This window comes from Bombina bombina, chromosome 6, assembly GCF_027579735.1.
Source record: "Bombina bombina isolate aBomBom1 chromosome 6, aBomBom1.pri, whole genome shotgun sequence".
Taxonomy (NCBI): domain Eukaryota; kingdom Metazoa; phylum Chordata; class Amphibia; order Anura; family Bombinatoridae; genus Bombina; species Bombina bombina.
In genome coordinates, this window is record NC_069504.1 from 122,739,266 (window position 1) to 122,755,736 (window position 16,471).

The 16,471-nt window shown below is 43.5% G+C and overlaps 1 protein-coding gene across 4 annotated transcripts in view; it reads left to right on the forward strand.

The window, feature by feature from the left end:
• Nucleotides 1-16,471, forward strand: part of KIF21A (kinesin family member 21A) — a 537,130-nt gene that overhangs the window by 146,557 nt on the left and 374,102 nt on the right. For all 4 annotated transcript variants that reach the window (XM_053716595.1, XM_053716597.1, XM_053716596.1 and 1 more), the window contains exon 3: nt 3,360-3,542. In XM_053716595.1, coding sequence (XP_053572570.1) covers nt 3,360-3,542 — 183 coding nt within the window. The remainder of the gene's footprint in view (nt 1-3,359; nt 3,543-16,471) is intronic.

A 16,471-nucleotide genomic window follows, 5' to 3' on the forward strand; every position in this document is an offset into this window, starting at 1 on the left:
CTTAAGAAAATGTTTGTTCAACAGGGTTTTATATTGCAGCCTCTTGCATGCATTGCGCCTGTCACGGCTGCAGCGGCATTCTGGTTTGAGTCTCTGGAAGAGGCGATTCGCACAGAGCCGTTGGATGAGGCCTTGAGCAAAGTTAGAACCCTTAAGCAAGCTAATGCGTTTGTTTCAGATGCCGTAGTACATCTAACCAAACTTACGGCTAAAAATTCCGGATTCGCCATACAGGCGCGCAGAGCGCTCTGGCTTAAATCCTGGTCAGCGGATGTAACTTCCAAGTCTAAACTACTTAACATTCCTTTCAAAGGGCAGACCTTTTTTCGGGCCCGGCTTGAAGGAAATTATTGCTGACATTACGGGAGGTAAGGGCCACGCCCTTCCTCAGGACAGGGCTAAACCAAAGGCCAAACAGTCTAATTTTCGTGCCTTTCGTAACTTCAAGGCAGGAGCAGCATCGACTTCCTCCGCTCCAAAACAGGAAGGAACTACTGCTCGTTACAGACAAGGTTGGAAAGGCAACCAGTCATGGAACAAGGGCAAGCAGGCCAGAAAGCCTACTCCCGCCCCTAAGACAGCATGAAGTCAGGGCCCCCTATCCAGAGACGGATTTAGTGGGGGGCAGACTTTCTCTCTTTGCCCAGGCTTGGGCAAGAGATGTGCAGGATCCCTGGACGTTAAAGATTATATCTCAGGGATACCTTCTGGATTTCAAATCCTCTCCTCCACAAGGGAGGTTCCATCTTTCGAGGTTGTCGACAAACCTAGTAAAGAGAGAGGCATTTCTACAATGTGTACAAGACCTCTTAATCATGGGGGTGATCCACTCAGTTCCGCGATCGGAACAGGGACAAGGATTTTACTCAAATCTATTTGTGGTTCCCAAAAAAGAGGGAACCTTCAGACCAATCTTGGACTTAAAGATCTTAAACAAATTCCTAAGGGTACCATCGTTCAAGATGGAAACCGTTCGAACCATCCTACCCATGATCCAAGAGGGTCAATATATGACCACGGTGGACTTAAAGGATGCTTACCTTCATATACCGATTCACAAAGATCATTATCGGTACCTGAGGTTTGCCTTTCTAGACAGGCATTACCAGTTTGTGGCTCTTCCCTTCGGGTTAGCCACGGCCCCAAGAATTTTTACGAAGGTTCTGGGCTCACTTCTGGCGGGACTAAGACCACGAGGCATAGCGGTGGCTCCGTACCTAGACAACATTCTGATACAAGCGTCAAGTTTTCAGAATGCAAAGTCTCATACAGAGATAGTTCTAGCATTTCTGAGGTCGCATGGGTGGAAAGTGAACGTGGAAAAGAGTTCTCTGTTTGGGAGGCGGATTTCCTAAGTCGCCAGACTTTTCATCCGGGAGAGTGGGAACTTCACCCGGAGGTATTTGCTCGACTGATTCGTCGTTGGGGCAAACCGGATCTGGATCTCATGGCATCTCGCCAGAACGCGAAGCTTCCTTGTTACGGATCCAGGTCCAGGGACCCGGGAGCGGTGCTGGTAGATGCATTAGCAGCCCCTTGGGTTTTCAACATAGCTTATGTGTTTCCACCATTTCCTTGCTACCTCGGCTGATTGCCAGGATCAAACAGGAGAGAGCATCGGTGATTCTGATAGCGCCTGTGTGGCCACGCAGGACCTGGTATGCAGACCTAGTGGACATGTCGTCCTGTCCACCATGGTCTCTTCCTCTGAGGCAGGACCTTCTAATTCAGGGTCCTTTCAACCATCCAAACCTAATTTCTCTGAGGCTGACTGCCTGGAAATTGAACGCTTGATTCTATCAAAGCGTGGGTTTTCGGATTCGGTTATTGATACATTAATACAGGCTCGGAAACCTGTGACCAGAAAAATTTACCATAAGATATGGCGTAAATATTTATATTGGTGCGAATCCAAGAGTTACTCATGGAGTAAGGTTAGGATTCCTAGGATATTAGCTTTTCTACAAGAGGGTTTAGAAATGGGTTTATCCGCTAGTTCGCTAAAGGGACAGATTTCAGCTCTGTCTATTCTTTTACACAAACGTCTGGCAGAGCATCCAGACGTCCAGGCCTTTTGTCAGGCTTTGGCTAGAATTGAGCCTGTGTTTAAAGCTGTTGCTCCTCCGTGGAGCTTAAACTTGGTTCTTAAAGTTCTTCAGGGTGTTCCGTTTGAACCCCTTCATTCCATTGATATTAAGCTTTTGTCTTGGAAAGTTTTGTTTTTGATGGCTATTTCCTCGGCTCGAAGAGTATCTGAGTTATCTGCCTTACATTGTGATTCTCCTTATCTGATCTTTCATTCAGATAAGGTAGTTCTGCGTACTAAACCTGGGTTTTTACCTAAGGTTGTTTCTAACAGGAATATCAATCAAGAGATTGTTGTTCCATCATTATGTCCTAATCCTTCTTCAAAGAAGGAACGTCTTTTGCATAATCTAGACGTGGTCCGTGCTCTGAAGTTCTACTTACAGGCAACTAAAGATTTTAGACAAACTTCTTCTCTGTTTGTCGTTTACTCTGGACAGAGGAGAGGTCAAAAGGCTTCGGCTACCTCTCTCTCTTTTTGGCTTCGTAGCATAATACGTTTAGCCTATGAGACTGCTGGACAGCAGCCTCCTGAAAGAATTACAGCTCATTCCACTAGAGCTGTGGCTTCCACCTGGGCCTTTAAGAATGAGGCCTCTGTTGAACAGATTTGCAAGGCTGCAACTTGGTCTTCACTTCATACTTTTTCAAAATTTTACAAATTTGACACTTTCGCTTCTTCGGAGGCTGGTTTTGGGAGAAAGGTTCTACAGGCAGTGGTTCCTTCTGTTTAATGTTCCTGCTTTGTCCCTCCCATCATCCGTGTACTTAGCTTTGGTATTGGTATCCCATAAGTAATGGATGACCCGTGGACTGAACACACTTAACAAGAGAAAATATAATTTATGCTTACCTGATAAATTTATTTCTCTTGTAGTGTGTTCAGTCCACGGCCCGCCCTGTCTTTTTCAGGCAGGTTCTAAATTTTAAAATTATAACTCCAGTCACCACTGCACCTTATAGTTTCTCCTTTCTCGTCTTGTTTCGGTCGAATGACTGGATATGACATGTGAGGGGAGGAGCTATATAGCAGCTCTGCTTGGGTGATCCTCTTGCAACTTCCTGTTGGGAAGGAGAATATATCCCATAAGTAATGGATGACCCGTGGACTGAACACACTACAAGAGAAATAAATTTATCAGGTAAGCATAAATTATGTTTTTTTATGGGATTCCGAATAAGACACAGATTAAGGCTCTTTTAAAAAGTTGCAGCTCAATTAATGTTTAACTTTCTTTTAACATTCTTCCCCCCCCCCCCTTCTATTTATCTAGACTGGTTCTGGTAAAACCTACACTATGGGAACAGGGTTTGACGTGAATAATACAGAGGAAGAGCAAGGCATGATCCCACGTGCAGTCCAACATCTTTTCAAACTTATCAACGAGAAAAAACAGGCAGCCTTGGACCAAGGGCTTCCTCCGCCTGATTTTAAAGTTAATGCTCAATTTTTAGAGGTTAGTATTTTGCAAATCCACGGTAAAGAGTTTTCCTTGCTTTTTTTTCTGTCTCATTTTTTATAATAATTCAAATAGTTATTTCATAATTGGCTTATGTCTGCCTTTATCAGGTGAAGGTGAACTGTTCAATAATTTCACTGTTTTTCCACTGTTTTTTTATGGAATTTAAAAATGTTCCTAAGGGAGAATGATGTTCAAACTAAGCACATTGATATTTATTTTTCTTTAAAAATACATTAAACATTTCTTCCTTTTGTATAAAAATGATGCTTGTCCCAAACTCCCTAGGAAGCCAAAAAGCAACTCTGTAACCTGCAAATGCTGTAAATCAAATAGCTGGTTTAGACAATTTGCAGCATTTTCAAAATCCAGGTTACAGATTTTGCTTTTTGGTCTCTCTAGGGAGCGTTAGCATCCCTTTAAGAAACTGATCTCATGGGTTAAATGTGTTTTCCCAAACATTTTTTTTAATATTGTGAAGTATTTGTTTTTTGAGTATGCTAAAATGAGTTTAAGAAAAGCTGTTCTTAAATAAATGGTCATATAAATATAATATCCTCCTAATTGAGGGTTTTAGTCTTTTTGTTTTGTTTTGCTGCACTAGTTAATTATCCAGTTCTTAAAGCCCTAATCTTGTTACTTTAGGATTTATAAAAGTAATTTCTTTCATGGGATATACAATCCTACCAGGAGGGGCAAAGTTTCCCAAACCTCAAAATACCTATAAATACACCCCTCACCACACCCACAATTCAGTTTTACAAACTTTGCCTCCTATGGAGGTGGTGAAGTAAGTCTGTGCTAAGATTTCTACGTTGATATGCGCTTCTCAGCATTGTTGAAGCCCGATTCCTCTCAGAGTACAGCGAATGTCAGAGGGACGTGAAAGGAGTATCACTTATTGAATAAGATGATTTCCCTAACGGGGGTCTATTTCATAGGTTCTCTAGTTATCGGTCGTAGAGATTCATCTCCTACCTCCCTTTTCAAATCGACGATATACTCTCATATTCCATTACCTCTACTGATAACTGTTTCAGTACTGGTTTGGCTATCTGCTATATGTGGATGGGTGTCTTTTGGTAAGTATGTTTCTCCAACATAGGTGTGTCCGGTCCACGGCGTCATCCTTACTTGCGGGATATTCTCCTCCCCAACAGGAAATGGCAAAGAGCCCAGCAAAGCTGGTCACATGATCCCTCCTAGGCTCCGCCTACCCCAGTCATTCTCTTTGCCGTTGTACAGGCAACATCTCCACGGAGATGGCTTAGAGTTTTTTAGTGTTTAACTGTAGTTTTTATTATTCAATCAAGAGTTTGTTATTTTGAAATAGTGCTGGTATGTACTATTTACTCAGAAACAGAAAAGAGATGAAGATTTCTGTTTGTATGAGGAAAATGATTTTAGCAACCGTCACTAAAATCCATGGCTGTTCCACACAGGACTGTTGAGAGCAATTAACTTCAGTTGGGGGAACAGTGAGCGGTCTCTTGCTGCTTGAGGTATGACACATTCTAACAAGACGATGTAATGCTGGAAGCTGTCATTTTCCCTATGGGATCCGGTAAGCCATGTTTATTACGATCGTAAATAAGGGCTTCACAAGGGCTTATTAAAACTGTAGACTTTTTCTGGGCTAAATCGATTCATTATTAACACATATTTAGCCTTGAGGAATCATTTTATCTGGGTATTTTGATATAATAATATCGGCAGGCACTGTTTTAGACACCTTATTCTTTAGGGGCTTTCCCAAAGCATAAGCAGAGCCTCATTTTCGCGCCGGTGTTGCGCACTTGTTTTTGAGAGGCATGGCATGCAGTCGCATGTGAGAGGAGCTCTGATACTTAGAAAAGACTTTCTGAAGGCGTCATTTGGTATCGTATTCCCCTTTGGGCTTGGTTGGGTCTCAGCAAAGCAGATACCAGGGACTGTAAAGGGGTTAAAGTTCAAAACGGCTCCGGTTCCGTTATTTTAAGGGTTAAAGCTTCCAAATTTGGTGTGCAATACTTTTAAGGCTTTAAGACACTGTGGTGAAAATTTGGTGAATTTTGAACAATTCCTTCATGTTTTTTCGCAATTGCAGTAATAAAGTGTGTTCAGTTTAAAATTTAAAGTGACAGTAACGGTTTTATTTTAAAACGTTTTTTGTACTTTGTTATCAAGTTTATGCCTGTTTAACATGTCTGAACTACCAGATAGACTGTGTTCTGAATGTGGGGAAGCCAGAATTCCTATTCATTTAAATAAATGTGATTTATGTGATAATGACAATGATGCCCAAGATGATTCCTCAAGTGAGGGGAGTAAGCATGGTACTGCATCATTCCCTCCTTCGTCTACACAAGTCTTGCCCACTCAGGAGGCCCCTAGTACATCTAGCGCGCCAATACTCCTTACTATGCAACAATTAACGGCTGTAATGGATAATTCTGTCAAAAACATTTTAGCCAAAATGAATACTTATCAGCGTAAGCGCGGCTGCTCTGTTTTAGATACTGAAGAGCATGACGACGCTGATAATAATATTTCTGAAGGGCCCCTAACCCAGTCTGATGGGGCCAGGGAGGTTTTGTCTGAGGGAGAAATTACTGATTCAGGGAATATTTCTCAACAGGCTGAACCTGATGTGATTGCATTTAAATTTAAGTTGGAACATCTCCGCATTCTGCTTAAGGAGGTATTATCCACTCTGGATGATTTTGACAAGTTGGTCATCCCAGAGAAACTATGTAAAATGGACAAGTTCCTAGAGGTGCCGGGGCTCCCAGAAGCTTTTCCTATACCCAAGCGGGTGGCGGACATTGTTAATAAAGAATGGGAAAGGCCCGGTATTCCTTTCGTCCCTCCCCCCATATTTAAAAAATTGTTTCCTATGGTCGACCCCAGAAAGGACTTATGGCAGACAGTCCCCAAGGTCGAGGGAGCGGTTTCCACTTTAAACAAACGCACCACTATACCCATAGAGGATAGTTGTGCTTTCAAAGATCCTATGGATAAAAAATTAGAAGGTTTGCTTAAAAAGATGTTTGTTCAGCAAGGTTACCTTCTACAACCAATTTCATGCATTGTCCCTGTCGCTACAGCCGCATGTTTCTGGTTCGATGAGCTGATAAAGGCGGTCGATAGTGATTCTCCTCCTTTTGAGGAGATTATGGACAAAATCAATGCTCTCAAACTGGCTAATTCTTTCACCCTAGACGCCACTTTGCAATTGGCTAGGTTAGCGGCTAAGAATTCTGGGTTTGCTATTGTGGCGCGCAGAGCGCTTTGGTTGAAATCTTGGTCGGCTGATGCGTCTTCCAAGAACAAGCTACTTAACATTCCTTTCAAGGGGAAAACGCTGTTTGGCCCTGACTTGAAAGAGATTATCTCTGATATCACTGGGGGTAAGGGCCACGCCCTTCCTCAGGATCGGCCTTTCAAGGCAAAAAATAAACCTAATTTTCGTCCCTTTCGTAGAAACGGACCAGCCCAAGGTGCTACGTCCTCTAAGCAAGAGGGTAATACTTCTCAAGCCAAGCCAGCTTGGAGACCAATGCAAGGCTGGAACAAGGGAAAGCAGGCCAAGAAACCTGCCACTGCTACCAAGACAGCATGAAATGTTGGCCCCCGATCCGGGACCGGATCTGGTGGGGGGCAGACTCTCTCTCTTCGCTCAGGCTTGGGCAAGAGATGTTCTGGATCCTTGGGCGCTAGAAATAGTCTCCCAAGGTTATCTTCTGGAATTCAAGGGACTTCCCCCAAGGGGGAGGTTCCACAGGTCTCAGTTGTCTTCAGACCACATAAAAAGACAGGCATTCTTACATTGTGTAGAAGACCTGTTAAAAATGGGAGTGATTCATCCTGTTCCATTAAGAGAACAAGGGATGGGGTTCTACTCCAATCTGTTCATAGTTCCCAAAAAAGAGGGAACGTTCAGACCAATCTTAGATCTCAAGATCTTAAACAAGTTTCTCAAGGTTCCATCGTTCAAGATGGAAACCATTCGAACTATTCTTCCTTCCATCCAGGAAGGTCAATTCATGACCACGGTGGATTTAAAGGATGCGTATCTACATATTCCTATCCACAAGGAACATCATCGGTTCCTAAGGTTCGCATTCCTGGACAAACATTACCAGTTCGTGGCGCTTCCTTTCGGATTACCCACTGCTCCAAGGATTTTCACAAAGGTACTAGGGTCCCTTCTAGCTGTGCTAAGACCAAGGGGCATTGCTGTAGTACCTTACTTGGACGACATTCTGATTCAAGCGTCGTCCCTTCCTCAAGCAAAGGCTCACACGGACATTGTCCTGGCCTTTCTCAGATCTCACGGATGGAAAGTGAACGTGGAAAAGAGTTGTCTATCTCCGTCAACAAGGGTTCCCTTCTTGGGAACAATAATAGACTCCTTAGAAATGAGGATTTTTCTGACAGAGGCCAGAAAAACAAAACTTCTAGACTCTTGTCGGATACTTCATTCCGTTCCTCTTCCTTCCATAGCTCAGTGCATGGAAGTGATCGGGTTGATGGTAGCGGCAATGGACATAGTTCCTTTTGCGCGCATTCATCTAAGACCATTACAACTGTGCATGCTCAGTCAGTGGAATGGGGACTATACAGACTTGTCTCCGAAGATACAAGTAAATCAGAGGACCAGAGACTCACTACGTTGGTGGCTGTCCCTGGACAACCTGTCACAAGGGATGACATTCCGCAGACCAGAGTGGGTCATTGTCACGACCGACGCCAGTCTGTTGGGCTGGGGCGCGGTCTGGGGATCCCTGAAAGCTCAGGGTCTTTGGTCTCGGGAAGAATCTCTTCTACCGATAAATATTCTGGAACTGAGAGCGATATTCAATGCTCTCAAGGCTTGGCCTCAGCTAGCGAGGGCCAAGTTCATACGGTTTCAATCAGACAACATGACAACTGTTGCGTACATCAACCATCAGGGGGGAACAAGGAGTTCCCTAGCGATGGAAGAAGTGACCAAAATCATTCTATGGGCGGAGTCTCACTCCTGCCACCTGTCTGCTATCCACATCCCAGGAGTGGAAAATTGGGAAGCGGATTTTCTGAGTCGTCAGACATTGCATCCGGGGGAGTGGGAACTCCATCCGGAAATCTTTGCCCAAGTCACTCAGCTGTGGGGCATTCCAGACATGGATCTGATGGCCTCTCGTCAGAACTTCAAAGTTCCTTGCTACGGGTCCAGATCCAGGGATCCCAAGGCGGCTCTAGTGGATGCACTAGTAGCACCTTGGACCTTCAAACTAGCTTATGTGTTCCCGCCGTTTCCTCTCATCCCCAGGCTGGTAGCCAGGATCAATCAGGAGAGGGCGTCGGTGATCTTGATAGCTCCTGCGTGGCCACGCAGGACTTGGTATGCAGATCTGGTGAATATGTCATCGGCTCCACCTTGGAAGCTACCTTTGAGACGAGACCTTCTTGTTCAGGGTCCGTTCGAACATCCGAATCTGGTTTCACTCCAGCTGACTGCTTGGAGATTGAACGCTTGATTTTATCGAAGCGAGGGTTCTCAGATTCTGTTATCGATACTCTGGTTCAGGCCAGAAAGCCTGTAACTAGAAAGATTTACCACAAAATTTGGAAAAAATATATCTGTTGGTGTGAATCTAAAGGATTCCCTTGGGACAAGGTTAAGATTCCTAGGATTCTATCCTTCCTTCAAGAAGGATTGGAAAAAGGATTATCTGCAAGTTCCCTGAAGGGACAGATTTCTGCCTTGTCGGTGTTACTTCACAAAAAGCTGGCTGCTGTGCCAGATGTTCAAGCCTTTGTTCAGGCTCTGGTTAGAATTAAGCCTGTTTACAAACCTTTGACTCCTCCTTGGAGTCTCAATTTAGTTCTTTCAGTTCTTCAGGGGGTTCCGTTTGAACCCTTACATTCCGTTGATATTAAGTTATTATCTTGGAAAGTTTTGTTTTTAGTTGCAATTTCTTCTGCTAGAAGAGTTTCAGAATTATCTGCTCTGCAGTGTTCTCCTCCTTATCTGGTGTTCCACGCAGATAAGGTGGTTTTACGTACTAAACCTGGTTTTCTTCCAAAGGTTGTTTCTAACAAAAACATTAACCAGGAGATTATCGTACCTTCTCTGTGTCCGAAACCAGTTTCAAAGAAGGAACGTTTGTTGCACAATTTGGATGTTGTTCGCGCTCTAAAATTCTATTTAGATGCTACAAAGGATTTTAGACAAACATCTTCCTTGTTTGTTGTTTATTCCGGTAAAAGGAGAGGTCAAAAAGCAACTTCTACCTCTCTCTCTTTTTGGATTAAAAGCATCATCAGATTGGCTTACGAGACTGCCGGACGGCAGCCTCCCGAAAGAATCACAGCTCATTCCACTAGGGCTGTGGCTTCCACATGGGCCTTCAAGAACGAGGCTTCTGTTGATCAGATATGTAGGGCAGCGACTTGGTCTTCACTGCACACTTTTACCAAATTTTACAAGTTTGATACTTTTGCTTCTTCTGAGGCTATTTTTGGGAGAAAGGTTTTGCAAGCCGTGGTGCCTTCCATTTAGGTGACCTGATTTGCTCCCTCCCTTCATCCGTGTCCTAAAGCTTTGGTATTGGTTCCCACAAGTAAGGATGACGCCGTGGACCGGACACCCCTATGTTGGAGAAAACAGAATTTATGTTTACCTGATAAATTACTTTCTCCAACGGTGTGTCCGGTCCACGGCCCGCCCGGGTTTTTTTAATCAGGTCTGATAATTTATTTTCTTTAACTACAGTCACCACGGTACCATATGGTTTCTCCTATGCAAATATTCCTCCTTAACGTCGGTCGAATGACTGGGGTAGGCGGAGCCTAGGAGGGATCATGTGACCAGCTTTGCTGGACTCTTTGCCATTTCCTGTTGGGGAGGAGAATATCCCGCAAGTAAGGATGACGCCGTGGACCGGACACACCGTTGGAGAAAGTAATTTATCAGGTAAACATAAATTCTGTTTTTTTATTACTTAAGACACCTCAGCTATGGTTTGGCACTTTATGCATTTATATAAAGTTCTAAATATATGTATTGTACTTATATTTGCCATGAGTCAGGTTCATGTATTTCCTTATGCAGACTGTCAGTTTCATATTTGGGGAATATAAACATTTTTTTAAGAATTTTTTTTTCTTACCTGGGGTTAAATCTTTTTTTCAATTGACTACTTCTTGCAAATTGCGGGCGGTATTAGGCCCGCGGGTGCGTCAAATGCTAAACTTTATTGCGTCATTCTTGGCGCGAAAATATTTTTGGCGTGAAAAAATACGTCTATGACGCAACTTCACACCTTTCACACGGTTGCGTCATTAGTTATGCAAGTGTGTCATTTCCGGTTATTTTTGGCGCCAAAAAAGTTTGTTACGTTGTGCGTCATACTTGGCGCCAAACTTTTTCATTATTTCAATACCCCATTGATGTTTGGCTATGCTATTTGCATTTTTTTCCCATTCCTGAAACTGTCATATAAGGAAATAGATAATTTTGCTTTATATGTTGTTTTTTCTCTTACTTTTTGCAAGATGTCTCAATCTGATCCTGCCTCAGAAGTTTCTGCTGGAACATTGCTGCCTGACATCGGTTCTACCAAAGCTAAGTGCATTTGTTGTAAAATTGTAGAAATTATTTCGCCGAATGTCATTTGTAATAGTTGTCATGATAAACTTTTACATGCAGATAGTGTATCCATCAGTAATAGTACATTGCCAGTTGCAGTTCCTTCAATTTCTAATGTGCATGATATACCTGCAAATTTTAAAGAATTTGTTTCTGATTCTTTCCTGAAGGCTCTGTCTGCATTTCCACCTTCTAATAAACGTAAAAGGTCTTTTAAAACTTCTCATTTAGTTGATGAAATTTCAAATGACCAACAACATAATAATTTATCCTCTTCTGATGAGGATCTATCTGATACAGAAGATCCTTCCTCAGACATTGACACTGACAAATCTACTTATTTATTTAAAATAGAGTATATGCATTCTTTATTAAAACAAGTGTTAATTACTTTAGGTATTGAGGTAACCAGTCCTCTTGACGTTCAGTCTAATAAACGTTTAAATGCTGTTTCTCCAACATAGGTGTGTCCGGTCCACGGCGTCATCCTTACTTGTGGGATATTCTCTTCCCCAACAGGAAATGGCAAAGAGCCCAGCAAAGCTGGTCACATGATCCCTCCTAGGCTCCGCCTACCCCAGTCATTCTCTTTGCCGTTGTACAGGCAACATCTCCACGGAGATGGCTTAGAGTTTTTTAGTGTTTAACTGTAGTTTTTATTATTCAATCAAGAGTTTGTTATTTTAAAATAGTGCTGGTATGTACTATTTACTCTGAAACAGAAAAGAGATGAAGATTTCTGTTTGTATGAGGAAAATGATTTTAGCAACCGTTACTAAAATCCATGGCTGTTCCACACAGGACTGTTGAGAGGAATTAACTTCAGTTGGGGGAACAGTGAGCAGTCTTTTGCTGCTTGAGGTATGACACATTCTAACAAGACGATGTAATGCTGGAAGCTGTCATTTTCCCTATGGGATCCGGTAAGCCATTTTTATTCACACAGTAAATAAGGGCTTCACAAGGGCTTATTAAGACTGTAGACATTTTCTGGGCTAAATCGATCATATTTACACATATTTAGCCTTGAGGAATCATTTAATCTGGGTATTTTTTGTAAAATAATATCGGCAGGCACTGTTTTAGACACTTTATTCTATTGGGGCTTTCCCTAATCATAGTCAGAGCCTCATTTTCGCGCCGGTATGGCGCACTTGTTTTTGAGAACAGCATGACATGCAGCTGCATGTGTGTGGAGCTCTGATACATAGAAAAGTCTTTCTGAAGGCATTATTTGGTATCGTATTCCCCTTTGGGCTTGGTTGGGTCTCAGCAAAGCAGATTCCAGGGACTGTAAAGGGGTTAAATATAAAAACGGCTCCGGTTCCGTTATTTTAAGGGTTAAAGCTTCCAAATTTGGTGTGCAATACTTTTAAGGCTTTAAGACACTGTGGTGAAATTTTGGTGAATTTTGAACAATTCCTTCATACTTTTTCGCAATTGCAGTAATAAAGTGTGTTCAGTTTAAAATTTAAAGTGACAGTAACGGTTTTATTTTAAAACGTTTTTTGTGCTTTGTTATCAAGTTTATGCCTGTTTAACATGTCTGAACTACCAGATAGATTGTGTTCTGACTGTGGGGAAGCCAAGGTTCCTTCTCATTTAAATAGATGTGATTTATGTCATAATAAATTTAGTAAAAATGATGCCCAAGATGATTCCTCAAGTGAGGGGAGTAAGCATGGTACTGCATCATCCCCTCCTTCGTCTACACCAGTTTTGCCCATACAGGAGGCCCCTAGTACATCTAGCGCGCCAATACTCCTTACTATGCAACAATTAACGGCTGTAATGGATAATTCTATCAAAAACATTTTAGCCAATATGCCCACTTGTCAGCGAAAGCGCGACTGCTCTGTTTTAGAAAATACTGAAGAGCATGAGGCCGCTGATGATATTGTTTCTGAAGGGCCCCTACACCAGTCTGAGGGGGCCAGGGAGGTTTTGTCTGAGGGAGAAATTTCAGATTCAGGAAAAATTTCTCAACAAGCTGAACCTGATGTGATTACTTTTAAATTTAAGTTGGAACATCTCCGCGCTCTGCTTAAGGAGGTGTTATCCAATTTGGATGATTGTGATTATCTGGTCATTCCAGAAACACTATGTAAAATGGACAAGTTCCTAGAGGCCCCGGGCCCCCCCGAAGCTTTTCCTATACTCAAGCGGGTGGCGTACATTGTTAATAAAGAATGGGACAGGCCCGGTGTACCTTTCGTACCTCCCCCCATATTTAAAAAATTGTTTCCTATAGTCGACCCCAGAAAGGACTTATGGCAGACAGTCCCCAAGGTCGAGGGGGCGGTTTCTACTCTAAACAAGCGCACCACTATACCCATAGAAGATAGTTGTGCTTTCCAAGATCCTATGGATAAAAAATTAGAAGGTTTGCTAAAAAAGATGTTTGTTCAGCAAGGTTACCTTCTACAACCAATTGCATGCATTGTCCCTGTCACTACAGCCGCGTGTTTCTGGTGCGATGAGCTAGAAAAGGCGATTATTAGTAATTCTTCTTCTTATGAGGAGATTATGGACAGAATTCGTGCTCTTAAATTGGCTAATTCTTTCACCCTAGACGCCACCTTGCAATTGGCTAGGTTAGCGGCGAAAAATTCTGGGTTTGCTATTGTGGTGCGCAGAGCGCTTTGGTTAAAATCTTGGTCAGCGGATGCGTCTTCCAAGAACAAATTGTTTGACATTCCTTTCAAGGGGAAAACACTGTTTGGCCCTGACTTGAAAGAGTTTATCTTTGATATCACTGGGGGCAAGGGCCACGCCCTTCCTCAGAATAGGTCTTTCAAGGCCAAAAATAAACCTAATTTTCGTCCCTTTCGCAGAAACGGACCAGCCCCAAGTGCTACGTCCTCTAAGCAGGAGGGTAATACTTCTCAAGCCAATCCAGCCTGGAGACCAAGGCAAGGCTGGAACAAAGGAAAGCAGGCCAAGAAACCTGCCACTGCTCCCAAGACAGCATGAGATGCGGGCCCCCGATCCGGGACCGGATTTGGTGGGGGGCAGACTCTCTCTCTTCACTCAGGCTTGGGCAAGAGATGTTCTGGATCCTTGGGCGCTAGAAATAGTCTTCCAAGGTTATCTTCTGGAAGTGATTCATCCTGTTCCATTAAAAGAACGAGGGATGGGGTTCTACTCCAATCTGTTCGTAGTTCCCAAAAAAGAGGGAACGTTCAGACCAATCTTAGATCTCAAGATCCTAAACAAGTTTCTCAAGGTTCCATCGTCCAAAATGGAAACCATTCGAACAATCCTTCCATCCAGAAAGGTCAATTCTTGACCACGGTGGATTTAAAGGATGCGTATCTACATATTCCTGTCCACAAGGAACATCATCGGTTCCTAAGGTTCGCATTCCTGGACAAGCATTACCAGTTCGTGGCGCTTCCTTTCGGATTAGCCACTGTTCCAAGGATTTTCACAAAGGTACTAGGGTCCCTTCTGGCGGTGCTAAGACCAAGGGGCATTGCTGTAGTACCTTACTTGGACCACATTCTGATTCAAGCGTCGTCCCTTCCTCAAGCAAAGGCTCACACGGACATAGTCCTGGCCTTTCTCAGATCTCACGGATGGTAAGTGAACGTGGAAAAGAGTTCTCTATCTCCGTCGACAAGAGTTCCCTTCTTGGGAACAATAATAGACTCCTTAGAAATGAGGATTTTTCTGACAGAGACCAGAAAAACAAAACTTCTAAACTCTTGTCGGATACTTCCTTCCGTTCCTCTTCCTTCCATAGCACAGTGCATGGAAGTGATAGGTTTGATGGTAACGGCAATGGACATAGTTCCTTTTGCGCGCATTCATCTAAGACCATTTCAATTGTGTATGCTCAGTCAGTGGAATGGGGACTATACAGACTTGTCTCCGAAGATACAAGTAAATCAGAGGACCAGAGACTCACTCCGTTGGTGGCTGTCCCTGGACAACCTGTCGCTAGGGGTGACCTCCCGCAGACCAGAGTGGGTCATTGTCACGACCGACGCCAGTCTGATGGGCTGGGGCGCGGTCTGGGGATCCCTGAAAGCTCAGGGTCTTTGGTCTCGGGAAGAATCTCTTCTACCGATAAATATTCTGGAACTGAGAGCGATATTCAATGCTCTCAAGGCTTGGCCTCAGCTAGCGAGGGCCAAGTTCATACGGTTTCAATCAGACAACATGACGACTGTTGCGTACATCAACCATCAGGGGGGAACAAGGAGTTCCCTGGCGATGGAAGAAGTGACCAAAATCATTCAATGGGCGGAGACTCGCTCCTGCCACCTGTCTGCAATCCACATCCCAGGAGTGGAAACTTGGGAAGCGGATTTTCTGATTCGTCAGACATTGCATCCGGGGGTGTGGGAACTCCATCCGAAATCTTTGCCCAAATCACTCAACTGTGGGGCATTCCAGACATGGATCTGATGGCCTCTTGTCAGAACTTCAAGGTTCCTTGCTACGGGTCCAGATCCAGGGATCCCAAGGCGACTCTAGTAGATGCACTAGTAGCACCTTGGACCTTCAACCTAGCTTATGTATTCCCGCCGTTTCCTCTCATCCCCAGGCTGGTAGCCAGGATCAATCAGGAGAGGGCGTAGGTGATCTTGATAGCTCCTGCGTAACCACGCAGGACTTGGTAGGCAGATCTGGTGAATATGTCATCGGCTTCACCATGGAAGCTACCTTTGAGACGAGACCTTCTTGTTCAAGGTCCGTTCGAACATCCGAATCTGGTCCTACTCCAGCTGACTGCTTGGAGATTGAACGCTTGATCTTATCAAAGCGAGGGTTCTCAGATTCTGTTATTGATACTCTTGTTCAGGCCAGAAAGCCTGTAACTAGAAAAATTTACCACAAAATATGGAAAAAATATATCTGTTGGTGTGAATCTAAAGGATTCCCTTGGGACAAGGTAAAGATTCCTAGGATTCTATCCTTTCTTCAAGAAGGATTGGAGAAAGGATTATCTGCAAGTTCCTTGAAGGGACAGATTTCTGCCTTGTCTGTGTTACTTCACAAAGAGCTGGCAGCTGTGCCAGATGTTCAAGCCTTTGTTCAGGCTCTGGTTAGAATCAAGCCTGTTTACAAACCTTTGACTCCTCCTTGGAGTCTCAACTTAGTTCTTTCAGTTCTTCAGGGGGTTCCGTTTGAACCCTTACATTCCGTTGATATTAAGTTATTATCTTGGAAAGTTTTGTTTTTGGCTGCAATTTCTTCCGCTAGAAGAGTTTCAGAATTATCTGCTCTGCAGTGTTCTCCTCCTTATCTGGTGTTCCATGCAGATAAGGTGGTTTTACGTACTAAACCTGGTTTTCTTCCAAAA